General features: G+C 55.4%; 1 protein-coding gene across 1 annotated transcript; it reads right to left on the reverse strand.

The window, feature by feature from the left end:
* Window positions 1-124: 124 nt before the first annotated feature.
* On the reverse strand, window positions 125-26,406 carry AKT2 (AKT serine/threonine kinase 2). The gene is made up of 14 exons (XM_035119506.2): window positions 26,161-26,406; window positions 16,237-16,350; window positions 13,568-13,696; window positions 13,186-13,297; window positions 12,788-12,941; window positions 11,818-11,949; window positions 10,941-11,006; window positions 9,944-10,012; window positions 9,636-9,758; window positions 8,220-8,348; window positions 7,784-7,998; window positions 4,975-5,062; window positions 4,675-4,777; window positions 125-4,473 (listed from the first exon to the last, which is right to left on the reverse strand). Exons 2-14 carry the CDS (start codon window positions 16,280-16,282, stop codon window positions 4,394-4,396), a joined length of 1,446 nt encoding a protein of 481 aa, XP_034975397.1. The 5' UTR covers window positions 16,283-16,350; window positions 26,161-26,406; the 3' UTR covers window positions 125-4,393.
* Between the last annotated feature and the right edge of the window lie 567 nt (window positions 26,407-26,973).

Consider the following 26,973-nt stretch of genomic DNA (forward strand, 5'->3'; position numbering starts at 1 on the left):
AGATGCATGCAAGAATAAATAAGGGTTTTTAATGAGGGTGGGTTTTTTTTTGGAAAGCGTGGCTTGGCATTTCCATTTTTTTGGAAAAGCAGCGTGTGACACAAGAAGAGCAGGACACACCCTAGAAAGAAAAACAAAACCTTTTATTGCTCGTACCGTACAAATCCAAGGGCAGCAGAGGGAAGGAGAGAAGCAGGGAGGCCCCGCGGAGACGCCCAGGGAAGGCCCCTCTCGCCTGGCACGCCTCAGCCACGCTTCCCCACAAAAGATGCTCGGGAGGACTTGCCTCTCAAGCGGAACTTATTTTACAAACTGAATGGGTGAGCTCGGGGTGGGTGGGTGGGGAGCCAGAGCCTGCCCCCCCTCCCCTCCGGGCGAAGAGAAGTGCCATCACAGTCGCCTTCCAGCGCTGGAGAGAGAAATCGCAGAGAAAACCACAGCACAGCAGCGGAAGGGAGGAGGTCCCAACTAAAGCCGCTGAAGAGGGTCAGTATTAAGTTAATAAACCTCAACTATCACAACTACGGAAACTAAGTGGAAAAAACCCCTTTATTAACCCCCCTCGTCAAAGAGTGTGTGTGTAACGCCCCCCCCCCCAAATATCCAGGACCCCCCTGAATTCTGTAGAACATACATCGCATGGGATCGGAAAAGTCCTGTAAGGTTGTAGTCGCAATCCAAATATGGTTTCCTCGAGTGGGAAAAGCTTCTGAAGTCATATAAAACCTTTAAGCACCTAAATGGAGGTTTCTAAGGCTGCCGGCGCTTTGGAGTCAGAAGAGTGTCAAAGGCCTGCATTGAAATGAAAGGCCGAGTGGAGGGGGGGGGGTGGCGCAGAGGAGGCCAAAGGGGGCAGAAGGGCTCAGCAGCCCCCCACCCAACCCCCCTCCATGCTTGTGGGGAGGCATTACCATTGCCGCCGCCACCCCCCCCGCCCAACGATTCAGAGCGCCAAGCCTCTTCCAGCTTGTGCCCACGTGGCGCCAGCAAGCTGGGCTTCCCAAGGCAGGGAGGGCACAGCAGCAGGGCAGGGGCCCCCTGGGGAGCCACTGCAGGGGCCCACAGACGCCCACCCCCCCCCCACAGTTGTGAGCTCAGGCAGCCTGCTGCCTGTCAACCCAGCAGGGGGACCCAGTTCCCTTCCCAGTGCTGGGTGGTGAAGATTTGCACCCGCTGCAGGTGAGGAATGGAAAGGGGGGCCAGGGTGGGAAGGGGCCAGGCCCCCAAGGCTCTTCAGAGAGGCTGATGGCCGCTGAGCCCAGTGCAGGCTGAGGCTCTGCCCTCCCCTCTGCGCCAGGCCCACAGAAACTAAAGGCAGCAAAAGTCACATTTTGGGGGAGGGCGTGGCTGGCCTTAGCCCAGGTAGAAAGGATGAGAAGTGCTGCCAGGGGGGTGTCCCTCCCCCAGAGCCACCCACCTTTTGCGCGAGGGAATGGCCAGATGAGTTTACATTCAACCATATACAAGAGGAGGTGGGAAGCAGGCTGGGACCCCCCTCACCCACCGATGGAAAGGCAGCCCCCTCCCCTCTGCACATTGCCCCCGCGGCAGGCATGAGGTAATGATGGGGGTCCCGGCCAAGATCGCCAGGACCTTGGGCCAAAAGCCCCCCCAGGAATGTTTCCCGTTGAAGAAGGGAGCAGGGAGAGGTTAAGGCTCGGAGAACTGGGGCTTGACCCCAGAAAGGCACCTCTGCTGTGGTAGAGGAAGGGTGAGGGCTGCCCCCACACCCCAACACCGTGGGCAATAAACCGGCAGGCTGCATGCTCCTTGTGGACCCCCGTCCTGGCACAGCAAAAGCAGCTCAGCCCACCTGTGTTGGGAGACCTCCCCCTGCCCAGGCTGGGACTCCGCAGCTGCCCACCTGGGCTGGAGGGCGCTGAGCTGCTGTGGGACAGCTGGGGCAAGCCTAAGCACGGCCACCGGAGAGCTTGACCTGCATGGAGCCCAGGGGCAACACAGCACTCTTTGGAAGCCGCTTGCTGGATGCTGGGAAGTTGCCAAGGTTGCCGCAAGGTCAAGAGGGGGCTTTGCAATGGCGGTCTGGGCAGGCTCCCTCTTAACCGGCCAAGCCCCCTAAACCCAGTTGGCCTTGGTCTACAGTGGCCCCGAAAGCACAACGGGAGCAGTCTCATTCTCCCCAAAAGTCCCCCAGCTCTTTCAAAAGATGCTGCACCAAAAGAGGTCAGGTCAGGCCATTGGGGGGGGGGCAAGGGACCATTCAGCTCCTGCCTCCCAGGGCCCCCCCTCACAAGCCCCCCCAGCCCCAGACTGGCTCCTGGAAACACTGCCCTCTTTTTGAGCCCCCTTCTCTGCAGATTCTCCCCCCACAATGCCCTTTGGGCTGCTCTCTCGACCCCCCCCCCGGGCACAGGGATGCCTCCACTCTGTTCCTTGCATTTCCAGAAAGGGATAAGCAAAGGGTTCTCAACATTCCCGCCTTACGGCAGCCAAATAAACCAAAAGCACCTCGGAGGGGCTGTAAGGGGCAACTGCCTCACCCATCTCCTGCAAAACCGAAAACACATTTGGGGGGGTATAGAATCCCCCCTAAAAAGCTCATTATAGTAAGGGGTGCAGTGGGCTTGGCATCAGTGAGGGAGGTGGGGCCACCCAGTCTTTCACACTGACCACTTTCCCCTCCCTGAATATTCTGCGGTACTTGGGGGGGGGGCGTAGGGAGAAGCCTTGCCCCAGCCGAGGGAGAAGCCGACTTGAAGAAGCACAACCTGATGCACACAGACGCAGGCACCAGCCAGTCCAGGGGCCCTTTGCCCAGGGGTCACCAAGACCTCCCCTTGCCCGGAAGCAAACATCCCCATCACTCCATGCATCCCCACGGGGGGGGGGGGTGTCCTCTCCTAGGCCAAGGCAGTGGTGGTCTTGGCAAAGGAGCCTGGGCTTCTGCTCTCCAGGCGGGCACTGCCGGAGCAGGCAAACGTCTGCCACCCGACCTCTGCCCCGCTGAGAACAAGGTAGCAGACTTAAGGAAGGGAGATGGAGAGATCTTGCCCAGGTAACCCCAAACGAAGCCGCTTGGGGAGGGGGATGAGAGATCCCTCCGCACAAGAAAACACCCGGGACCGCAGGCTCTCATGCCCAAACTGCAGTGCTACCGCTGGGCTGCTTTAGCCCACAAGCCTGTTGGGAGGGAGGGAAGGAGGAAGGGAGAGCACTAACAGGTGTGCCAGGACAAGCGTGGAAGGCCAAGCTGCCCCTGGACCAGCCATGAGAAAGACGGGGGAGAGGCTTGCTGGGGGCTGGAGGAGCTAGTAATCGCCCAGGGCCTGATCCCTCCTTCACTCTCCAGGGCTCCAGGCAGGTCAACGCTTTACCCGCAGTCAAAGAGGTAGCAGCAACTGCACAAGCCACACCACCAGCGTTGAGGCGCAGCAAGGGAAGCTCCGCCAACCAGGAGGCCAGGGAGGGAAACCGCGGGGACGCCATGTCCCTCTGAGGAGGCTGGGCTTCCTTTGGCTGCCCCCACCCAGCCATGTTCCAGTGATGGAGGGCACCACGATGCACTCCTTGCCCCACAGGACGATGACCAGGCTGGGGGTGTGTGTGGAAGGGGAGGGGGTGGCATCAGGGGTGTGAGCCCACCTTGCCCTCCCCTGAAGGCTGCCCAAGGCGCAGTGGCACCCCCCAACACATCCCAAGAAGCCCCAGAAGAAGCGAGCGGGGAGCACCCAGGAACTCTGCACAGCTGCTTTCCAAAGCTCAGACAGGTGTGCCCCCAATCTCCCCCCCCAAAAAAACCCCCACTACTAGTTGGAACTGTTGGTGACCCAGTTTGTCTCCACTGCGCAAAGCCTGGCTTGATGGGCCCAGTATTCACGCCTCCCCCCGCAGCGTTTGGAGAGGGGTTCCTGGCCATCCGGCAAAGGGGGGGTACAGCTCCCCCTCAGAGAAAACATGTCTCTGCAGCACACGCTCTGGGTCACTTTGCCCTCTGGGAGTTCCCCAGGCTCTTCTGTATCTCTTCCTCCAGTGACACCCCCCCCACACCTGGCTTCACCAACGTCCTGGCAGGGTGGGGTGGGGTGAGATACATTTTCTCCTGCCCAGGGGGCTTTCCAAGCAAAAATCCGAAAGCAGCTCCCCCGTCAGGGCAGGGCGCAGATCCTTGAAAGTCGAGGAAAGCCTCCCCCAAGTCCATCTGCGCTGAAAACTCGACAGCAGGTGGGGGGAGAGGCAGCGGTGGCTCCCGTGGTCCAAGCGGATTCCTGGCAGGGGAGCAGGGCCCCCCTTGCTGTTGCTGCTGCCTGGTGGGGGAGGCGGTTTGCCCCCCCTCCCCCGGTTGGGGCACTCTCCCCCTGCAGAGAGTCCTGGCGTCCTGCAAGCCCTGCCGTCGCTCTGGCAGGGGCACCGTAGGGGGAGGGCCGCTGTCCCCCTATTCCCGGATGCTGGCCGAGTAGGAGAACTGGGGGAAGTGGGTCCGCTGGTCGGCCTCTAGTGAGTCCAAGGTGTCATCTGCGGGGCAAGAAAGGGGGCAGAGGAGGGGAGACTCTGGTCAAAGGAGGCAGATAGCTGTTCATCACCTGGGGCACAAGCGGATTCAAAGCAACAACTCCGCCCCCCCCCCAGCATTGCAAAAGGGGGAATGTGACCCTCAGCCCACGGCAGCCAGTTGGACTAGATGAGCCCTGGGGCCCCCAGGATTCTGTCACTCACATCGGTCAGGAGGGGTGATGGTGATGGACTGCGCTGTGAACTCGTCATCAAAGTACCGGGTGTCAATCTCAGACGTCACCTGGGGCTTGAAGGGCGGGATGAGCTGGGGAGAAAAAGAGGGCCAAGCTCGCTTTGTGGTCCTGGCGTCACCCTGACCCCCCCTCTGACCCCAGGCAGCTTGAGGGGCAGCTGAGGAGGCTCCCCTCCCCACACAACCTGAGCAGCTGGGGGTCAGGGGAATGACTACTGTGTCTTCACAGGCACCCCCTGTGCTGCCACCTCCTGGCTCTCTCTCCTTACCATTTTCTGAACCACGTCCTGCCAGTTGATGGCGGCAAAGAAGCGGTGCTCCATCACCTCCCGGGCGTCGTTGGGGCCGCCCCCCAACCTGTGGGCACAACAAAGGGGTCCTGTAACCACAGTAGCTGGGGGGGGGCGAGATTTCCAGAGGGAGTCCCTGTACCTGGGTGTCAGCCAATGACAGCCCCCTGCAAGAGGGGCAGTGGGGGGACAGCTTTCTCTCACTGCTCCACAGCCTTGGCAATATTCTGTGCCAGCTAAGTGCCCACTGGATGCTTTGGACTGCAACTCCCATCAGCCCCCTGGGCAGACGGCTGCAGGATATTGGTGGGCTTTGTCGTCCAAAGCATCTGCTAAGAATCAGGTTGGCCTGCACTCTTTCCAAGCCTCCTTTCTCCCAGAGTATAGCGCCTCCCCCCCAAAACAGCACCCCAGTCAGACCCTCCTCACTTGTCACAAAAGAACTATGCAGCCAAAACCACAGTTTATTTCACTTGATGTGCACTGCCCCACAAGCCTGGGAAGTGGAATTTGGGGTTCATTGTGCTTCTCCATATCCCTCCTGGGGAAGGCTTCCAGGGCAACTTACAAAGAGGCCACAATAAAAATTGATGATGATGATGATGATGATAACAATGACAATATTAATAATATTTACACCCAAGCCACTCCGGGCGGCTTCCAAAATCTATATATATAAAAATGTAAAAATCGTGAAAATCCAGGTTCCACTTTTCTCCGTAACCGCTTAACCGATCGTCCTGAAATTTTGACACAACGATCCAGGCCACTCCCCGCGCGTTGTTGGGGGCAAAAATCCCTCAAATCGCACACCTGCGCAGGTACAGACATGGTTTTCCACCAACTCAAACAGCGCCCTCAAGTGGAATTACTCCCACAGTACACCCCCTCCCTTCCTGTGAAATCTAAGCCACACCCACAAACCAAATGACATCATCATCAACCAAGCAACTGAAACACACCAAGGCGGCCATTATCTAGGCCTTTGTTTTAGGCCCCTGACAGGCCCAGGGGGGGGGGACCCACAGCAACGCACTTGGGGCACGGGAAAGGGTTTTTACTTTACCATTTAGCACCACTACCACCCCCCAAAAAAACCCACCAAAAAACCAACATTGCCAAGTGGAGGTCGGGGCCTGCCGGGGGGGGGGTTGCCACAAGCCGCAGCACGGCCTTTGATTTATGTAGGCCCCTGCACGGCAAGGGGTTTTACTTTACCATTTAGCAACACTACCCCCACCCAAAAAAACACCCACCAAAAAACCAACATTGCCAAGTGGAGGTCAGGGCCTGCGGGGGGGGGGGGGGGGGGTTGCCACAGGCCGCAGCACGGCCTTTGATAGGCCCCTACACTGCAAGGGGTTTTTACTTTACAATTTAGCACCACTACCCCCCAAAAATCCACAAGACAAAAATAAATATGTCTTATTTTATGGGTATGTCTTATTTTAGGAGAAACCACTGATTGTAAGCCTCTGTGTCTTTTTTTTAAAAAACAACAACCATTCAGTTTAAGTCCCCAGATATTTGCAGTGGCCACCCCCCACCCCATTTACAATTCCCTACCTTCCCCTTGCCACTTCCTGGGTTTTTTTATGGAACTGAACAACTCGGGTACTTCAGAACGCGCCTTCTGTTGCCAGGCCCTTACAGGGCCCAGGCCAGGTAGATAATGTGGCCCTGCTTTTAACCCTTTTGTTACTTTTTAAAATTTTACTGATTGTGAATATGCTGACCGAGGCCCCCTTTAGATTCGGAGGCCCGCGCCAAGTGCCCCATATGACCCCCCCTCCTTCTGTCTGGGCCTGTCTGTTGCTACGGGGCTATGGGGCTTCGCTATTTGACCCCCCCTCCCCGGGTTGGGATTCTTTAAGTAGTTCTCTGGGTCCCAGGGCACATCATCACCCCCGATCCTTAATCTAAATATATAGAAATGTTAACGATGCGTGCGCAGGGGCCAATGTATGGAGATACAGGGGGGAGGGGACAACAGAGGGCTCAGACAAAAGTAAATACTGGGAAATGGAACCCAGAAACTGACAGCTCCTTCTCCAAGGATGGGGGCCAATGTAGGAAGATACCAGGGGTAGGGGCCAACACTCCCCAGGAACAACAGAGGGTTCAGACAAAAGTGCATGCTGGGAAATAGAACCCAGAACCTAACAGTTCCTTTTCGAGGGTAGGGGCCAAGGTATGGAGATACAGGGGGGAGGGGCCAACACTCCCCAGGGACAACAGAGGGAAGGGTATCCTAAGGAAACACATGGATGAGCCGGGGTGGAGGGAGGAGGGGCAGGATACGTCATGGATCGTGACAGGGTGGGTGGGGGGATCACAGGATAGAACCACAGCAACGCGTGGCCGGGTCAGCTAGTATTTATATAAAAACATAACAAACCATTAAACCTTAAAACGTTTTCCTGTACAATGCTGCCTTCAGATGTCTTCTAAAAGTCAAATAATTGTTTATTTTCTTGACATCTGATAGGAGGGCGTTGCACAGAGCGGGTGCCACTACTGAACCAGGCCCTGTAACATTGCTTCTCACATTGAGAGAAATGCCAGAAGACTCTTGGAGCTGGACCTCAGTGTCCAGGCTGAACGATGGGAGTGGAGATGCTGAGGCCATTTCGGTAATCCCAACGACGAAACTAACCAACTCTGCTTGAGTTATCCCTGTGCTAAATTCTGCTCTGCCACGTTGACCTCATGGCAGCATGAAAGCTGCCCCCCCCATGCCCTGGCCAGGCAGCCTCTTCCACACACACACACACAACAAAAAGCCCACCTCTGCTTGGGGTCCTTCTTGAGCAGCCCGCCCAGCAGGGCCTTGGCCTCGGGGCTAAGCGTGCGAGGGAAGCGGATCTCCTCCATGAGGATGAGCTCAAAGAGGCGCTCGTGGTCTTGGTTGTAGAATGGCAGGCGCCCACACACCATCTCGTACATGACCACACCCAGTCCCCACCAGTCCACGGCACGCCCGTAGTCATTATCCTCCAGCACCTGGGGGGGGGGGGAGAAAAACAGGGGCGGCTCAGCCAGGATGTGGAGGGGAGCGGGCCAGGTTCATCTAGGTGGCCCTTCCTTGGCAGCCACGAAGGGGGCAGCAACAGCTACCGCAAGCAGGGGAGAGGCCAGCCACCCACCCACCCCATCATCTCAGCCCTCGGTTTCCCCGGCCGTTTGGGCCGTTGGCCTTGCCCAGGCAAGAGCCTCCCTGATACCTCAGGGGCCAAGTACTCCGGCGTCCCGCAGAAGGTCTTCATGGTGGCGCCGTCACTGATGCCCTCCTTGCACAGCCCAAAGTCCGTGATCTTTATGTGCCCGTCCTTGTCCAGCATCAGGTTCTCCAGCTGCAAGAGGCGCAAAGGCGAGTCAGGGGTGAGGCGGGGAGGGAAAGATCCTGCTCAGATGGGTCCCCAGGAGGTGGGCGGCGGGAATGACACACTGGGAACAGCCAGAAGAAGCAGCAGCAGATGCGCTGGACCCCAAGGGCAGAGGGCAGCCAGCAGGAGAAATCATGCATTTCATTCCTTATCCCTGTAGGCTGACCCAAAAACCAGGGAGCCAACGTCCCCACCTGGGTCTGGAGCTGCTGCAATCGTACGGCAGAAGATTCCTGAACTGCATGGGGTTGGACTAGGTGCCCCAACTCTATGATTCTAAAGTAGATGTGGCTAAGCTCACAACTGGCCTGGTCACATCCTATCTGGACTCTTGGCGTGGCCCAGGCTGTGTAGACAGAGTCTTTGTGCTGTGCTGCCCTGGCTCCAGTGTGACTCCAGGCCTTCAAAGGGCTGCTCCATTACTGTATACCACTTGAAGGGCCCAGGATGTCTGCAAGGAGGGCATAATCCCGCTTGCCCACTGGTGGAGGCCAGGGGCTACAGTGGCCTTGAGTCTGGGATTGCCTTGCTCAGAAAGCCCACCTGCTGGCTCCTTCCCCGTGGAAAAGTGGAAAGCCCTCAGTCCTTCCCTGGAGGTTTTTAAGCAGAGCTTGGGTGGCCAACTGCCTTGGATGCTTTAGTTGAGATTCCTGCATTGAATTGGGTTGGACTAGAGGACCCTCAGGGTCCCTTCCAATTCTACAGTTCTACAATCCCCACACCAGGAGAAGGGTTTTGCATGCAGGCCTGCTGGTGCTCTTTCCCAAATTCGTTCTTCTGGCATTCTAATTATTTTATTGCATTCTGCTTCGAGGGCATTTGAGACTCTTAATGCTGGACTCGGATTGGGGAGATCAGAGTTCAAATCCCCACCTGGCCATGAAGCTCACTGGGTGACCCTTGGGCCAGTCCCTATCTTCTCTCAGCCGGACCTACCTCACAGGCTTGTTGTTGTGAGGATTAAATGAGGAGGAGAGCCATGAGCTCCTTGGAGAAAAAGGTGGGATAAAAAAGCAGGAACTGATAACTCTGCAGAGAGACTTTTAGCTATAAAAGTAGCATGTCCCGCTTTGTGACTCCTCCTCCTGAAGAACCTTCCCTCCCTACCCAGCTCAATGCTGTGGGCAAAGGCAAAACCTCTTGTGGAAAAGGGAGCCCTAGAGAGCTCCCACTTCTGTCCGTAAGGAGGCAGGATCTGCTTCCCACTTGAGCTCCTTGTGCTGAGGCCAGACCAGGTTTTCCGCTTGGGGTTACCTTGATGTCACGATAGACGACGTCCCGGGAGTGCAGGTACTCCAAAGCGGAAACAATTTCAGCCCCGTAGAAACGAGCACGGTCCTCGGTGAAGACTCGCTCCCTCGAAAGGTGGAAAAACAGCTGGATGGGGAGGGGAAAAGGGACACCCGGAAGGTGAGCAGCAGGAAGATTGAAGGGCGGCAGCCGACAACGGCGATTCTCTGGGGACCCCAGGGCCACGGGTGCAACTGTGCTCGGCCACGTGGCTCCTGTCAGAGTGGGATTGTGTCCCTCTTCCCCCCACCCCACCTCAAGCAGACACTGACCTCCCCTCCGTTGGCATACTCCATGACGAAGCAGAGGCGGTCGTTGGTCTGGAAGGCGTACTTCAGCGCCTGGAAAAGGGAGTTCACAGAGTCACCGCGGAGAGAAAAGGTGCGTCAACAGCCTCCCATTATTATTATTATTATTATTATTATTATTATTATTATTATTAAACTTTAGGCGCAGGAGAAGCAGCAGCAAGCACCCAGCCCCTCTCACTGAGCCTTCCCAGGCAGCTGCTGCTGCTGACAGGTCTTGTTTGTGTGCCTCCCAACACGGAGAAGGGAATACGGGACCATCACAGCTTAGGCACTTCTAACTTGTGTGCAATTTTAACCGTACACAGGTGACAACCAGCTGGTTGAAATCCTGCAAGATAAATGCATGCAAGGGGGAGAGCTATGCCTTGCTGGGGGAGGGGGACAGTCTCGAGTTCCTGCCATGGTCAAGCAGATGCTCCAGTGGGAAGCCCACAAGCAGGATTCGAACACAAGAGCAACACTCTCCTGTCCCGCAGTTTCCAGTAACTGGGATTCAGAAGCATCGCTGACTCCAACCGTGGAAGCAGAACAGAGCCACCCTGGCTAGGAGCCATGAGAAGAAGCCCTCTCCTCCATAAATTGTCTCCTACTCTTTTCAAGCCGTCTAGGTTGGTGCCCTCACTGCCTCCATAGATCTGTATAGCAATGTCATTGTGACATAGGCACTATTATTTTCAATCCCTTTCCTAAAGATCCCTAGCATGGAATTTGTTGTTTTCACAGCCACCACGCACTGGGTCGACGTCTTGAGCTCTCGGCTATGACCCCAAAGTCTTGCTCCTGCCTGACACTTCCAATGCAGAGCTTCTTCAGTGGTCTATCATACGAGGAACCAAGTCTCCATTCTTTCTCCCCTCTGGCCCCACAAGCAGCCACTCGCACAGACACAGAATCTCGCAGGGCATCAGAGGACGCCTGGCGCCCATTCCATCCCACAAGTTCCCGAATGCATACATACCGTGAGGAAGGGATGCCTTGTGTTCTGCAGGACTCTGCTCTCTGTGACGGTGTGGGCCACCTCGTCCTTCGAAAGACAGGGAGGAAAGCATCGTCACCCAAAACAGGCCCATTATGACATGAGCAGGTTTTAGGTAAGCCCAGCACCCTCCAGCACCAACTTTTGATGACGTTGCCAATGCTGACCTTTAAAGCCCTAAACGGCCGTGACCCAGTATACCTAAAGGAGCGTCTCCACCCCCATCATCCAGCCTGGACACTGAGGTGCAGCTCCGAGGGCCTTCTGGCAGTTCCCTCCCTGCGAGAAGTGAGGTTACAGGGAACCAGGCAGAGGGCCTTCTCGGTGGTGGCACCCGCCCTGTGGAACACCCTCCCATCAGATGTCAAAGAAATAAACAACTATCTGACTTTTAGAAGACATCTGAAGGCAGCCCTTTTTAGGGAGGTTTTTAATGTTTGATGTTTTATTCTGTTTTTAGTGTTGTTGAGAGCCGCCCAGAGAGGCTGGGGAAACCCAGCCAAATGGGTTGGGTATAAATAAATGTATCATCATCATTCCCAGAGGGAACCAAAGCAACACCCCCACCCAGCACTGCTCCTCTTTGTGGGGCTGCACAGAGACCTCCCTCTTTGGAAGTGTGTTGGGGGGATTGGTGTATCTCTAATGATTCCCACAATGACCATTTATTCATTTCCGCCTCTCTCTCTCTCTCTCTCTCTCTCTCTCTCTCTCTCTCTCTCCACCTGGACCTCTGAGGATGGACTCGTGGCCTGCTATTTGCCTGGATGCAAATCCTGCCTCCCCACAACCCGGGACGTGTCTCCGCCCCCCACGTCAAAGTCACTTCGCAGCCTGCCTCCCCCGCTTGGCCCCGTACCTTGGCAATGATGACTTCCTTGCGCAGGATCTTCATGGCATAGTAGCGTCCCGTGGCCTTTTCCCGCACAAGGATGACCTTCCCAAAAGTCCCCTTCCCAAGGAGCTTCAGGTAGTCAAAGTCATTCATGGTCTTTTAACAAGGAAAAACACAAGGCTGGGTTGAAACCAGGACCTTCGCAGTTTAGAAGGTCTGAACATTTTGAGACTTGCACGAGGGCAAATCGAGAGAGAGAGTTTCATTACAACTTGGGTTGACCTCATAGGTTTCATGTGTACAAACGTACATGGCAATCTTCTTATTGCATGGCTGACATAACTTTCCTAATCACCCCCATACCCACTTCTTTGGCGAACTAGGCTCACCTGTGGAAAAACAACAGCATCTCTTCTATCAATAGGTGGTGCCATTGTTATATGAATATTCAGAATTAAAGCTGAATTCCTTTTATTACTCCAGTCCATCTCAAAGCATCCTCTAGTTTAAAATAGCGCACTGTATTTCCGTTTTGTTTCATTCTTTTTACGTGTATCGTGATTTGGTATATATATTATATGTAGTTTGGTTATTTTGTCCTATTTTTTCATAGTTCCATATGTTTTATTGGCTTTACACCAAATCGGCTATTGTATGTGCTTCTCCTACATGAATTCCAGTTTTTGTGTTTTACAGTTCCTGTTTTGGAACGAGGACGCTTCTTGTTCTTATTGTTTAGAATTTATTTATTTTTTTAATATTATTTATTCTTAAAGGGAAAAAACACAGGATTGCTGATCATATGTGGCCATTATCAGCCACCTGGGGGGAACTAGGCACCTTCACCATTTGAAAAGCGTGAAGATTTTGAGTCCATGTCTGTGGATAAACGCAGCATGGCAAAGACTGGCGAAGCCAGGGGGAAACCGCCCCTTTGTCCTTGTGCTCCGCTGAGCCAGAGCGGAAGGTAGCCCCCTCCCCACCCACTCCTTACCGCCTTGGCCCGGGTCTTGGTCACAGCCACCTCCATCTCCTCAGCGCCTGTGCTGTCGCTGGGAGAGCCACACTTGTAGTCCATCCTGTCCTCTTCCGGCTCCTGGTTCTTCAAGCTGTTGGCGACCATCTGGATGGCTCGGATCCACTCCTCCCTGCGGGCAGCACAGGGAAGTCAGGGCACTCAAGCCACCCAGGCACAAAGGCAGCGAGTGAGCGCCAGTCCCTGGCTGGGAGAGTCCCAGTGCCCGGGGACAAAGCCCTTCCAGCAGCCAGAGGCTGGGTGCAAGCAAGGGCCCCCACCTCTGGTGGAACCGGGGTGGCTGAGCAGAGCTGCCCCAGGAGCCCAGAGAGCAGGGTGGGGTGGGATCAGGCACCCCACTCCAAAGCCAGACCCACCGCTCGTCAGGGGAGTCGACGTGGAACGTCCTTTCGATGACAGTTGTCCACTGCAAGCAGCGGATGATGAAGGTGTTGGGGCGGGGCCGCTCAACTTTCATCAGCTGGCATTCTGGAAGAGGAGGAAGAGGGGGCTTTGGGCCTTCTCCAAGGACACAGAAGAGGAGTAGCAGATTCATCTACTTGCCCCCCTCTCTCAAAAACACATGTACAAACGTGGGAATGATCCCCTCCCCAGCACAGCATCGTGAGAGGAAAGGGAGAGGTTTGGTGTTTTGCTGCGTTCTAACTGCAGTCCGCCTGGAGGTCCAAGGGAGCCTCGCAGTCCTTGCCGATATAGGCCAGGAAGGCAGGGCTAGGTGGGTAGGTGGGGAGGACGTACCTGCCACAGAAAAGTCATTCAAAGGGGGCAGGCTGTGGTCTGACGTCTCCGGCTTCTCCTTGTACCCAATGAAAGACCCATCACTTTTCAGGAGGAAGTACCTGGGCCTCCATGTTTTGATGTATTCCCCTGGGAAGCAGAAGGGTGACGCATGAGGGGCCGAGAGGCATGTGCAGAGTGCCTGCCAGGAGGCTGCCTTTGAAAAGGCCCTGCAGCCCAACAGCATTGACGCGCCTGGCAGCAGATTCCCCTCCAAGGCTGGCAAGTGACTCTTGCTCTGCCAAGAGAAGCTGAGCAGGCCAAGCCCAGCCCTCGTGCGCTTCCTCAGGGCACCTGGAGCAGGGCTCTGCACCCCTGTCATAAGAACATGAGCAGCCTGCGGGATGAGGACAAAGGAGCCCCATGAAGCCCAGCATTCTCTTTCTCCAGGAATCTGTCCAATTCAGGTTGGCAGCCATTACCAGCTCCTGTGGGAGCGAGTTCCATAGATTAACTGTACTCCTTAAAGACACACCTGGAAAAACACCTGCAGGCCGCTTTGAAGGGTTGGGGAGGATTTCCAGAGCTCAGGGATGAGGTGGGCTCCCCCCCCCCAGCACATCTCTAGAGCCAGACCCCTTTTTGGCTTTTAAACATTAGGAAGAACTTCCTGACAGTAAGAGCTGTTCGGCAGTGGAATTTGCTGCCAAGAAGTGTGGTGGAGTCTCCTTCTTTGGAGGTCTTTAAGCAGAGGCTTGACAGGCATATGTCAAGAATGCCTTGATGGTGTTTCCTGCTCGGCAGGGGGTTGGACTGGATGGCCCTTGTGGTCTCTTCCAACTCTACAATTCTATGGCTTCTGGCAAGAGCCATTCTGAGAGGTGGTTCAGCCCTTGCCTCTCCCGGGGCCAGACTCTCCCTTTGGCCTGCAGAAGCCAAGGCTGCGAGGGCACCTTCACTCCTCAGCAGGGCCCAGTGGCAGCACAGGGGGGCTTCCCTCAGCAGGGCCAGGCACCCTCCTCCACCCGCTCCTCTGGCTCCAGGGACCAAAATAGCCTCTGGGCAGACCTGGCTGCTGCCACCAGCTGCTATCTATATTTGTCTGCAGGAGCAGGATGAGGAATTTGCTGGAGCCACAGCCCTATTGGGGGGGGGAGCAGCTCAGGGGACAGCTGAGACTGCCATGGAGGGAGCAGGGGGGAGGAGGGGACTTGCAGTGGGGGGACAAAGAGGGATTTCAGGAGCAAGAGGCTTGTGCTGAAAGTCATGGCTCTGGCAATAAACATGCTCACACATTGCTCACCCCCGATTTCACAGTCCGCTCCCCCCCCATGTTTTCCACAAGTGTTGACTAGCAAAAGCCAAGGTGTCCAGGGCACCAAGCACAACACCAAGTGCGGAGAGCAGAAGAAAACTGCACAGAGCGGGATTCTGGAAATAAATCAATTCATTCATTTGCGCATAGACTGCAGGGCATCTAGGGACAAGGAGGGAGCTTCTGCTCTTGTGTCCCCCATGGGTGCCTCCTCGCCAAGCCCATGCTGGCCACCTCCATGCTGCCCTCCAAAGAGCCAGATAATTGCAGCCAGAAAGGGTCAGGCAGGCAATGTCTAACCACGTGCAAAGGAGTCAGGACTCCTGCACCCCAAGAACGTAAGACAAGCGGGCTGGATGAGGCCAATGGCCCATCTAGTCCAGTGCTCTTTTCTCCCAGTGGCCAGCCAGCTGCCCCACTGGGGAGTCATGAGCAGGACTCTCCCCACTCTAGATTCCCATCCACTGGAGCAAGCGCCCTGCAATGCTGGAGGCGGCACACAGCCAGCAGATGCTGCTATAGCCTTGTCCTCCTCCACAAATCTGTCTCCTCCTCTTTTAAAGCCATTCGCATTGGTGGGCATCGCTGCCTCCTGTGGGAGGGAGTTCCACAGTTTAACTACTTGCTGTATGGAAAAGGACTTCCTTTCGTCTGTCCTGAATCTGCCAAACATTCGGCTTCACTGGATGAGCTCAGAACTAGCATTATGAGAGGAAGAGAAAAACTTCTCTGCCCACTTTCTTCACACGCAATTCTGTGCACCTCTCTCACGTCCCCCAATACTTGCCCTTCCCCTAAACTAAAAAGCCCCTAGGGCGAGCTGCTCCAGCCCCAGGACTGTTCTGCTTCCCCTCTTTTGCACTACAACTGTGCACAGGAATCCAAGGGGGCCCACACTGCGCAGCCTTGCACGCTTCCCAGGAGCTTGGGCTCTGATGCTCCTCCAACCCAGAAGCTCAAGCCGTGAGGCAGCCATGAGGGGCATTCTTCTCTCCATGAGCCAGTCCGGCAGCAAATCTGACCAGGGGGCACCTGCACTTAGATCTAAGAATGCAGAGATAACATAGAGGAAGGGGCAGCGGCAGCAGCATCAGGCCCCTCAGGGACACAGAGGGAGGCTAAGCTCTGTCCAGAAACCAACAGCAAAAGGAAGCCAACATAGACTTCATTCAGAGGTGCAACAGACACCCAACAACTTAGGTGCCTTAAGAGACAGGCTCCCTACTGAAGCCTCCAGACAGAACAGGACTCTGTCCCACCCAGAGCCTGGTGCAACAACCTCCAGGGCAGGACCCCCACTTCCAGGAAAGCAAGAACCTCTCATCCCCCTCCTTCTGTCAAATCTCAGGTGTGTGTGTGTGTGTACATTGCTCACCTCTCTTGTGCAACCAGCCCTCCTTGACGACCGACACCTCATTCATGTTGACGTGGCCGTGTTGAGCTCACAGGGACTAGATTCTGCCCACTGAGCTGCGGGTGGACTGGTGACCTGCAGGAAAGAGAACAGAACAATGGCAGTGTGGGTCCCAGGCTCATCAACCTCTGGAGGTAGTGAAGAATTCCTCTCCCACCGAGTTATAGGGCCTCCATCCCACCCACCCCCTCACTGTCCCCAGCACCACACTGAAAAACCTTCTTCCCCAAACAAGGTGGATCCCTCAAGAGTCACAGCGGGTGCCAACCCTGCCTCCCTGTGGAAGCAGAGGGCCTCACCAGCATCGGGAAGGCCCAAATCCCCAGGGATAAGCCACTGGCCCAGCCCAGGGCAAGGCGGGTCTCCCCAACGGAGGGTGTCTTCCACAGGGAACTGAGCTGCTCTGCAAAGCCAGATACTGTCACCTCCAGGGCCCAGGAAAGCCTATCCAGCAGCTCTCAACATGGGACACAGAGGAAGGGGAAGGCTGGGATGACTGAGGGACTCCCCGACCCACCCACCCCTGTTAGGGAGGTATTAGAAGTCAAGGCCAATGGGGGTCCCTTGGCCCAGGTCTCCCTGTCCCCGCCATGATGCTTACACCTGCTGGCAACTTCCCCTTGGCCTTATCTGCCCCAGCGCCTTGCTCTGATAACAGGCACCTCCAGCAGCAGATAAGAGGCCCTTAGGAGCTGCCACAACTGCACATGCTCAGACGGGAGAGCAGCCCTGGCCAACCACAAAAACAAACAGCTAGAGAAAGATTAATCCCAGGCACCTGATGGGATTAAAGAGGGAGGGGGGGTTCAAAGACTAGCCCAAAGATGCCGCCAGAGAAGCAGGGAAAGGGCTGTCCCTCTGGCAAGTTGGGAATGGGGCACTGAACAAATGTGCAGGGGGGTGCTAGGACTGTGGAGGGGGGCCCTTTCATTACCCTGCTCTTTCCCAAGGAGCAGCTCATTGATCCTTGGGCAACATTCTGAAGGTGGGAGCCCAAGTGAGCAGAGTGGTTTGCTGTATAACAAAGCCTCCCCCCGCTCCCCCAGGTCCCCCTGCCACCCACCCACCCCAACTGTCCACGAGCTGGAGACTGAGGAGGTAAGGAATCCGCTTCCCCCTTGGCGGGTCACAGATAACAGGTGAGGGTTGAACTGCCCCAGCCAGCACAGTCCTCCTGGGCCTCTACCGTTTCAGAATCGGGGGTGGGGAGCGGACAGGTGGAAACACCTGTTTAAAGGCTCACTCGATGCCACAAAAATCCCCAGACGGAGAATCCTGGCACACTGGGAAGAAGGCTGGCTTGGTGCCTCCCCCTCGCCCCCACTTCACCAGCCAGCTCATTGCAGGCAGGGTTTACGATGGGCAGGAAGAAATTGAGCACCCCGAGTCCCAGTTCCAGGGTTGTGCAACAGGACGGGCCCCCTTGGCCCCCACCAGACCCGCTGGGGATCACCCAAGGTCAGCTCCCTCTCCGTGCCTCCTCACAGTCATGCAAAGGACACAGTGCTGGACTTTAGCCTGCCCAGCAAGGAGCTTCCTGCACGCCCACCAAAGAAGTGAGCCACCTGGAACTGCCAGAGACCACCAACGAGGACCTTGTAGCTCTGGCCCTGCCGGACCTCCTGGAGGGAGGCAAGCCTCATTTCCAGGGTGGGGCTCATGAGACTCGGCAGAAGCAGGACCACTCTGAGCCCCACTGCCCAAACGCAGCTCAGCTGAGGCCAGGCGAGAGCATGGAGGTTGCCCACTGGGTGAAAGGAGGCCAGCCTGGCTTTTGTGTGTTGACACCGAGTGAGAGGTCCCCCTCCGCAGCCAGGAAGGTGCTTGTGCAAAGCTCTGGCAGCCTTCTGTGTTGCTCCAGAGGCCGAGGCTGACAGCAATGGTGGTGGGGTTGCGACAGGCCTTGGGAGTCATTTACGTAAGAGTGAAAATGCCCCCCCCTCCCCGCAGGGAGCCAGATCCAGACACAGTGGCTCCACTCCTGGAGGCTGGCACAGAGATTTGGGCAAAAGGGCAGAGCACTGCAGAGCTCAATGGGGAGAGCCAGACCTCTTGCCCACCCCCCTCCACCCTGCTCCCCAGGCAGCTGGAGGAGATGGGTGGGGAACAAAGGTGGCCTCTGAAGGGCAACAACAGGAGCCAGAAACCCACCTTTGGGAACTGTGGAACTGTGGGGCAAAGGGATTACCCAGGGAAGAAAAGGGAGAGCAGGTGGAAAGGAGCCCAGAAGACTCTTGAAAATTGCAGAGGCCTGCAAATGCGGATGGGGGCCCCTGGTCTAAGAGGCCGACATGCAGACTTCCTGTATCTTTGACTGAGAAGCGCCACTCAAAAGCACCTGAATAAAAGCCCTATATTTTGCATGGCTACTCCCTGGCCCCACAAAACACCTTTTAACAGGAAAAAGGCAATGGCGCCTTTTCACATTTGCTAGACACTTTTCTCAGAAAGTGGCCCACAGCTCCTTGCAATCAAAGCAAGATCAACTAAGCCAGAACACAGCTTGACAGGGAAAAGGTGGGACGTACAGATCCCACGCCAGTAAATGAGGACACTAAATGCCACCCTTCAAATTGAGGGCCAAACGTCCAGGTAAAGAGCCACGTCTTTGCTTGGTACCTGGAAACAGATGAAGATGGCGGCTGGTCCCCAGGGACAGCATCTCGCAAGTGGAGGACACCACCAAAAAGGCTTGTTCTCATGTTGCCACCCTCTGAACCTCCCATGGAGGAGGCACATGAAGAAGGGCCTCAGGTGATGATCACAGGGCCTGGGTCGGTCCTTGAGGGACTTTATAGGTCACAACCACCACTTCAAATTGAGCCTGGAAACTAACTGGCAGCTGGTGCAGTCAAGCCAGAGTTGGCATTGTATGTGCAGACTGTCCGGCTGCCAAATTCTGCACCAGCTGCAGTTTCCTGAATCTTCTTCAAAGGCAGCCCTACATATAAAGCATTGCAGTAGTCCAGCCTACAGGTTGCTACGGCTTAGGCAGCAAAGGTGAGACTGCCCCTGTCACAGTCCCAGCCGTCGGAGCCCAGTGGCCGGGACCTTTAGCTGAGAAGGGAGATGGGCAGCAAGATGCAGAGTCTGGTCTGTAAACCCAAAACCGACCTGGGCCGTGGGTGGCAAAGATACCCTTCCTCTGTGCAGAAAGGGCAGCTGGTGAAATTAAGAAATGCAAGTTTTAAGCAATGAAAAGAGTGGTCTGGGCTTGTTGCTGCTGCTTTTAAACATGACCCCCCCCCCAGGAATGGATGGAAGGGGTAAAAGCCAAGTTGATGTTCTGAGATGCACCTGCTTCTGCTTCTCTCTGAGTAAGAGAACTCAGGTCCAGCTCTCCAGGAACGAGTCCTTGCTGGCCTGATTCACCCAGCTCCTCCAGCAGAAGGGGCAAGGCAGAGAACATGGGGTCCTGCAAGGCTCCAGCCTGGAGAAATGGAAGCAGGAGGGACTCTGCGGCCTGGAAGATCTCATGACCGAGTGAGGCTCCTGGTGTCACCAGGAAGCCACGGCGGGGAGGGGAGCAGTGTGGTGGTCTAGGTCAGGGGCCCAGGGACTGCCAGCCCTATCCCAGGACCCAATGTTGCTTCTGGAATCCCCCCCCCCCCCAGCCAGAGGTGTTCTATAAAAAAGCAAAAACAATCTTGTAACTCCTACTACTTTCCAGAGGGACGCCTGCCCAAGCAGAGGTTGCAAGAAAATAACCACCACCCCTCACCTGTAATTTCAGAGCCTTTGTCTATTACCTTTGAGAATTCATGGAGAATGGGTGAGGTCCCTATAGACTGGAGGTGGGCAAATGCTGTCCCCATGTTCAAAAAGTGGGGAAAGGAAGACCCAGGTAACTACTGACCGGTGAGCTTGACATTGATACCAGGGGAGGTCCTAGAACAGATAGTTCATCAGTCAGTCTGTGGGCATTTAGTGGGGTGTCACAGGGTTCTGTCCTAGGCCCGTTGTTGTTTGACATCTTTATAAATGACTGGATGAAGGAATTGAGGGGGTGTTCATCAAATTTGAAGATGACACCAAACTGGGAGGGCTGGCTAATTCTGCAGAAGACAGAATCAAAATGACCTTAACAGATTGGAGAACTGGACGCAAGCTAACAAAATGATTCTCAATTATTCTCAAGCAGGAAGAACCAGATGCACAAATAAAAGATGGGGGACATCTGGCTTACTAGCAGTGCATGTGAAAAGGATCTAGGGGTCTTGGTGGACCACAAGCTAAACATGAGTCAACAGTGTGATGCAGCAGCAAAAGATGCTCATGCTATTCTAGGCTGCACCAACAGAAGTCTAGTGTCCAAATCAAGGAAAGTAATAGTCCCACTCTCTTCTGCCTTAGTCAGACCACACTTGGAATATTGTGTCCAATTAAGGGTAACACAATTTAAGAAAGATGTTGACAAGCTGGAATGTGTGCAGAGAAGGGCGACCAAGATGATCAAGGGTCAGGAAACCAAGCCTGATGAGGAACGGTTGAAGGAGCTGGGTATGTTTAGCCTGGAAAAGAGGAGACTGAGAGGAGATATGAGAGCCATCTTCAAATATCTTAAGGGTTGTCACATGGAAGATGGAGCAAGCTTGTTTTCTCCTGCTCTGGAGGGTAGGATTCGAACCAATGGCTTCAAGTTACAAGAAAGGAGATTCTGACTAAACATTTCGGGGGAAACTTTCTGACACTAAGAGCTGTTCAGCAGTGGAACAGACCCCCACAAGAGGTGATGGACTCTCCTTCCTTGGAGGTTTTAAAGCAGAAGTTGGATGGCCACCTGCCATGGATGCTTTAGCTGGGATTCCTGCATTGCAGGGGGTTGGACCAGAAGACCCTTGGGGTTCCTTCCAACTCTAAGATTCTATGATTCCCTTGAGAGGTGCACACACATGAGCACACCCCTCAGACAGCGTGTCCGGTCTCTTTCCTCCCCCCCCCATTTTGTACACCTGTTCCCTACCACATAGGCTGTTGGACTGCTTCCCCATCCCAGGCCACCAAGCCACAGCTGCTGCTGCTGCTGGTGGTGCAGAGAGGGGAAGGGCAGCTAATTCTAATTCCTCTCCCTGGTTGAACACACAAGAGCAGCAATGCTCACCCCACAGGGAGGGAGGTGGGGGAGAGAAGAGAGACTTGTTGACTTGCAGAGCATGTGTGACTCAGATACTGCAGCACCAGAGTTGTTTACGCACTCCAGGATGTGACCCTGTGGAACAGGAGGGGGGAGGAAGAGGGGGGCTGGTCCCCAGGAAGAGGAAAAACACACGGAGTGTGATAGAGAGGGAAGGGAAAGGAAAGGTATTGATTGGAGTTAAGGGAAGAGGGGACCCAGCAGTCTGAGAGGGACAGAGGTGTTGATTGACTACAACTCCCATCATTCCTGACCATTGGCCATGGTGGCTGAAGCCAATGGGAGATGGAGTCCATATCTGGAAAGCCAACAGATGCCTCCCCCCCCCGCCCTGTTGTAAAACCTTTGTAACAGCTGGGATTAAAGCCGTATAAGGAGTTTTGGCAATCCATAACAGGTACGTCCAACTCCCAAGAGACTGCGATCTACTCCCATTATAGAAAAATTGGCTGTGATCTACCTAAGGAAATGACTGACCAAAGTCGTTGAGCTTTTTGGGGGGATGGATAAGGAACACCTAGGCAATCACTTTCACTTTACTTATTACCACGATCGACACCAGGGACACACCTGCGATCGGCAGGTAGATCGACCGACCTATTGGACATGCCTGATCTATAACATGCAGGGTGGTAGCCAATGCTAGTCCTACTCCGAGTAGGCCCTTTGAAATTAATGAACCTCCATTAACCATGTTCATTAATCACAGTGGGTCTACTCTGAGGAGGAATAGCATTTCATGCAGCCCATAGTACTACATTAAAAAAGCAAACAATTATAATGGTCAATTCCTTGCTGTCGCCATCAAAAAAATATGATTTGAAAGCAGGCAGGTAGCAAATTAATAATGCAGGTTCAATCCCCATATGGGACAGCTGCATATTCCTACATTGTAGGGGGTTGGATGAGATGATCCTCAGGGGTGGGGAAAAGCCAGAGGGTGAGAGAGAAAGGGAGAAGGCAAGTTCTGTGGAGGAGCTTCTCCAGAGTATGGACTGCCTCAGGATCTCTGGCCTTTAGAGCAACCACCAGGAAGGTAGGTGATGGAAGGAAGAGGAAGGGCTCCTTTTGGTCTTGCGCTATGCAAGTAATTTGCTCTTTTCACAAGGATGCTGAGCAAAGACCATAACAGAGATCCAGAGGGGAAATGCTGAGAGCCAAGCCAGGGCAGCTTCTCTGGGTGGAAGCAGAATGCCCAGCCTTCAGACAGACACCCCTCTATTCTTAGAAGTTAATTGCTTAACCTGCTGAGGGGACATGAAGATGTTTAGGAAAGGAAACTGCACTTTTCACAGTCAACATGAACTTGTGAGCTGCTACGATTAACAACAAACAGGTGGGGAAAGCATTTGACAAACAGGCACAGGGAAGGTTAGGAGGAGCCCCCAAACCTGTGATGGCAACAGTTTGCATCTGAGCTTTTGCATTTGAATGCTTTTCATTCTTTCAAAGCTTTTGTATTTTTGGTGCACTGACCAGCTCAAGGCTTAAAGCAGAGCAGATTTACTTCTTTCAGGCCACGAGAACTTTGCAGCTCCTTCTTACCCAAATTTACAAAATGGGTTCAAGTGCCTCCAAGGCAGTCTGGGGGCAAGAGCTGGAGGAACAAGAGTCATGGCCCAAGACCCCGAACCTCGGACACCACCAAGGGGCAAAGCTATTGCCTCAATCTACCAGGAGGGCTCTGGGGGAAGACAGAAGCAGCTGACTCCTCCTTCCCCCCCATGCATGCTGTTCCTCTGCAAAGCCTACACACCAATGACCCATCCAGATTGAACCACTCTTGTGGAATCTTCCTCCGTTTCCCAAATCCTGTGGCTGTGTAATACACAATTTATTTACTCTCCATCAAACATATCCAGCTTCTTCGCAATATATATATTTATTACAGAAAGGAAAGCCATGGCACATTCCACCAGGACCCTGTCCTCCCACCGTTCATGTTTCCAGCGGATGCTCCACTCTTCAAGATCTCTCTTCCTGAGAGTAGAATTTCAAGTCCGGCCATTGCTACATCCCAGCGCAGACATTCCAAGGGCAGGCAGTGCAGGAGGAAGTGAGCGCACCGTCCGGGAGCAACAAGCCTGCCCGCCAGTCGGCACATTTCCTAAATGTCAAGCAGCGACTCTGAGTTATTTTTAGTGGCCTGCTGGGGCCTTCATAAGAACACCCCGCTCCTTCGTGCAAACCCCCCACAACCGAGAGATCCAGGTGAAGGGAATGAAGCCCAAGGAGCAGAAGGCAGGGGGCTTCTATGCACAGGTGAACCCACACCAGCCCTGAAACCCCCGACACTCAGGTGTCACTGCAAGGTGGACTGAAACAGGTAGCAGAGGACGAGGGGGGGGCTGGTAACCGTGCTGGAAGCTTGCTGCCTGCCCAAGTGCAGAAAATGTGCTCTGAAAGAGCCAAGGCCCCAGCTGTGACTCATCTGCTCCCGACCTCCACGAGGCAGGCAAACCCTCTCCCCTATGTAACAGGCAAAAGCCTAACGTTATTCCCGTGTGCTGTGAGCTAACAAGCCTAGTCTTCAGCTAAGGGGACAATACCTCGCCGGGAAGGCTGGCAGGCACCCAAAGTCTGGAACTGGCAGGATTAGCATGCCTCGGTCCCCCAAAACAACCCCCAAGGTCTGCTGCTCTAGTGCCTCGCCATGTCTTGTGCCAAAGAGTGCTGGTTTCTCAGGACTGTCCTACAAACACACTAGTAAGGGCAGCCTAGTGTCCAGATGCTGGGAAGAGGCAACTTTCTCTCTGCGTGTGCTTTCAAATACAACCAACGAAACAGAAGGGAACCAGCATGAGTCATAACCGTGTGCGCTGTGGCCCAAGATCAACAACATCCAAAGGCCAACAGACCAAAGAAACCAGACTGAAAAGGGCAGCGAATGTGGGTGATGTGTCAGAGAAAGCCCCAAAACAAGGCCAGCGACCCAGCGGTTAGCACGTCAGCTGACATCCAGCGACAGCAGCCCCTGTGGATTCCCCCAAACACAGGGGATGGTTTCAAAAGCAAGGCCCCCTCAAAACAAAACTCCAAGCTCCTCACACCTTGGTGCTAGATTGCAGCTCTGAGATGCAGCCTTCCCACAAGGGCAACCCAAATGCAGCTTCTGGCAAGGAGGACCAACTCTGGGCACACTGCTAGGCATCTCCTGGCATCATACAGGTGTGCTTAAGAGAGCATTGGGTGGGATCACCACCAGTACGTAAACACATGTACATATAGACGCACACCATTCCTCATCCTCTTTCTCCTCCGCAAGGCTGCATTTCTATCTCACCTTTCCCCCAAAGAGCTCAAGGTGCCCTACATGGCTCTCTCCCTCCCTGTTCTATCCCCACAACCACCCTGTGAGGTAGGTTAGGCTAAGAGACAGGCCCAAGGTCACACCCAGTGAGTTTTATGTCTAAATGGGGACCTGATCCCTGGACTCACAGGTCCTAGCCCAGCTCTAACCACTATGCAATACTGACTGGAGCTGCTACCTTGCTGGGTGTGACCAGGAGCATCTGCCTAGCCTATGGCTCCCTTTTTATCATCAACTAGCCATGAGGGAGCATCGGAAGGAAGAAATGGGATACGTTCTCCACATATGCATGAGCAGTTTGGAAGAATAGTAGGAAGCCAGTAGCACTGCCCATAAGGAGCAAGCAAAGGTGTCAAGATAGCCTACCCAGCACTGCCCACCCAAAGAAAAAGTTTGGTGCCTGGAGTGGAGACCAAACAGGCCCTAGGTTGCCATTCAGGTGGCAGCAGTTCCTGGCAGCACCCTTAGGAAGGCAATTCCACAGAGCTCTAGAGTTGAGGGGATCTCCAAGGGTCATCCAGTCCAACCCCCTTGTAGTGCAATTTGTGTCCTCAGTGGCTCGCCTGAAGCAGGGCAGCGCCAAGCAGCCAGAACTGCTGCAATACCATCCCATAAGCAGCTGTGTGGTGGTGAGGGGTGGTAGCAAAGCGGCCTCCTTGGCTGGCATCTGGAGACCTGGCCCAGAGGCAGCGAGATAGTGGAACAGACTCCCTCTGGAGGTGGCACCCAATTGAGCATAGTGGGTGGAGGAGGAAAGGACGCGGGACCAGGCTGCATGTACAAGCCTCCATCGGGGATTCTTTAGCTGTCACTCCTGCACTGCAGGGGGTTGGGCTAGACGACCCCTGGGGAACCCCTCCCAGCTCTACCCTTCTAATTCTGCGATTCCAGGGGGCGCAGGGGCCATCTGCAAGGGATGTTTCGGTTGTGATGGCCGCGTAGCATAGGCTACGACTAGATGACCCCTGGGGACCCCTCCCAGCTCTTCTCCTCCGATTCTGCGATTCTAGGCGTGGTGGCCGCCTGCCGGGGATGCTTGGTCGTGACGAACGCACGGTTGCCGAGGAGCGCTGTTGGGCTAGATGACCCCTGGGGATCCCGTCCCACCCTGCGATTCCGCGAGCAAGCCTGCCTCCCAGGGCCTAAGGGCGGGCAGAGCAGACAGAGAGAGGCCGTGTGTTGGGGGAGCGGCGCGCTGCCTGCCCCTCCTCCCCCCGCCCCGCTCGGCCTTCCGCGCAGGCCCCGCCCGCGGCCGCCTCTGCTCCCCCCGCACCCATGGTTCGCTCCCACTTCCCTCCCTCCGTTTCCCAGCGTCCCCCCCCCCGCCCGATAGTTTTGCCCCCGCGCTCCCCCTCCCTCGCCTCCCACAGTGCCCCGCGCGCGCGCCTGCGTCTCTCCGGGCGATACCACTGAGGGCAGGGGACGGGGGGGCGCGGCCTACCTGGCTCCGCCGTCGCTACCGGCGCCCCCTCAGCGCCGCCATCCTCATCCTCGCCGCCGCCGCGTCAGGCCCGACGGCGCCCGCGCTCCCGGAAACCCCGCCCCCCGCCGGGCCCACGCATGCAGGAAGGAGGAGGAGGGGCGGAGGCGGCCGGGGCGGTGCGCGCAAGCGCGAAGCGAGGCGGAGCCCGGCGAGACGAGGCTGCAGGGCCGCGAGACCGAGGACGAGCAGCAGCGCCGCCGTTGCCGCCTTCGGCCGTGTGCGCATGCGCGCCCCGGGTGGCTCCCGAGCCGCGGCGAAGCCGTCAAGGCGCCTGCGCGGCAGGAGGATGCCCGGCTGGGCTCGGCGCGCATGCGCGGCTGCCCCGGCCGGGGCGAGAGGCGGCTTCTCCACGTCCGCAGCTGGCGCGGCCAATAGGAAGGCGGAGGGGGAGGAGCCACTGCCACCACCTCCCCCCAGGATCGAGCAGGAGCATGCGCAGAGTGCAGGATGGAAGCAGTACAGGGGAAAGCTTCCGAGCGCAGCAGGTCTCTTCGGCGGGAAGGCCGTTAAGCCGCCAGGAGGAATAAATGGCCAGCTCTCGCAGTAGTGATAATGACAATGCCTTTCTCATTCCTCTTGCTTTTAATGTATTTGCTTGGGGTTTACTGTCTGTAAGTTGCTTTCGATTGCCCTGGACAAGGTAAAGCAACTCGCAAATTTAATAAATAGTAAATGAAATGTGGCCTGTAGATGTAAATAAGGACGACAAAGGTCAAAAGCCACGTACTGGAGGAATTACGATGGGTGGGGGGAGACACATAAAATATACAT

The sequence above is a fragment of the Zootoca vivipara genome, chromosome 6 (assembly GCF_963506605.1).
Source record: "Zootoca vivipara chromosome 6, rZooViv1.1, whole genome shotgun sequence".
Lineage (NCBI taxonomy): Eukaryota > Metazoa > Chordata > Lepidosauria > Squamata > Lacertidae > Zootoca > Zootoca vivipara.

Coding starts and splice junctions, on each gene's coding strand:
- AKT2 (XM_035119506.2), bottom strand. CDS start 16,282: ATGAATGAGGTGTCGGTCGTCAAGGAGGGCTGGTTGCACAAGAGAG. Junction 8,349..9,635: donor TCGTCTATCGTGACATCAAG/GTAACCCCAAGC, acceptor CGCCTCTTGCAG/CTGGAGAACCTGATGCTGGA. Junction 5,063..7,783: donor AAGAAGGACCCCAAGCAGAG/GTGGGCTTTTTG, acceptor TTGTGCCCACAG/GTTGGGGGGCGGCCCCAACG.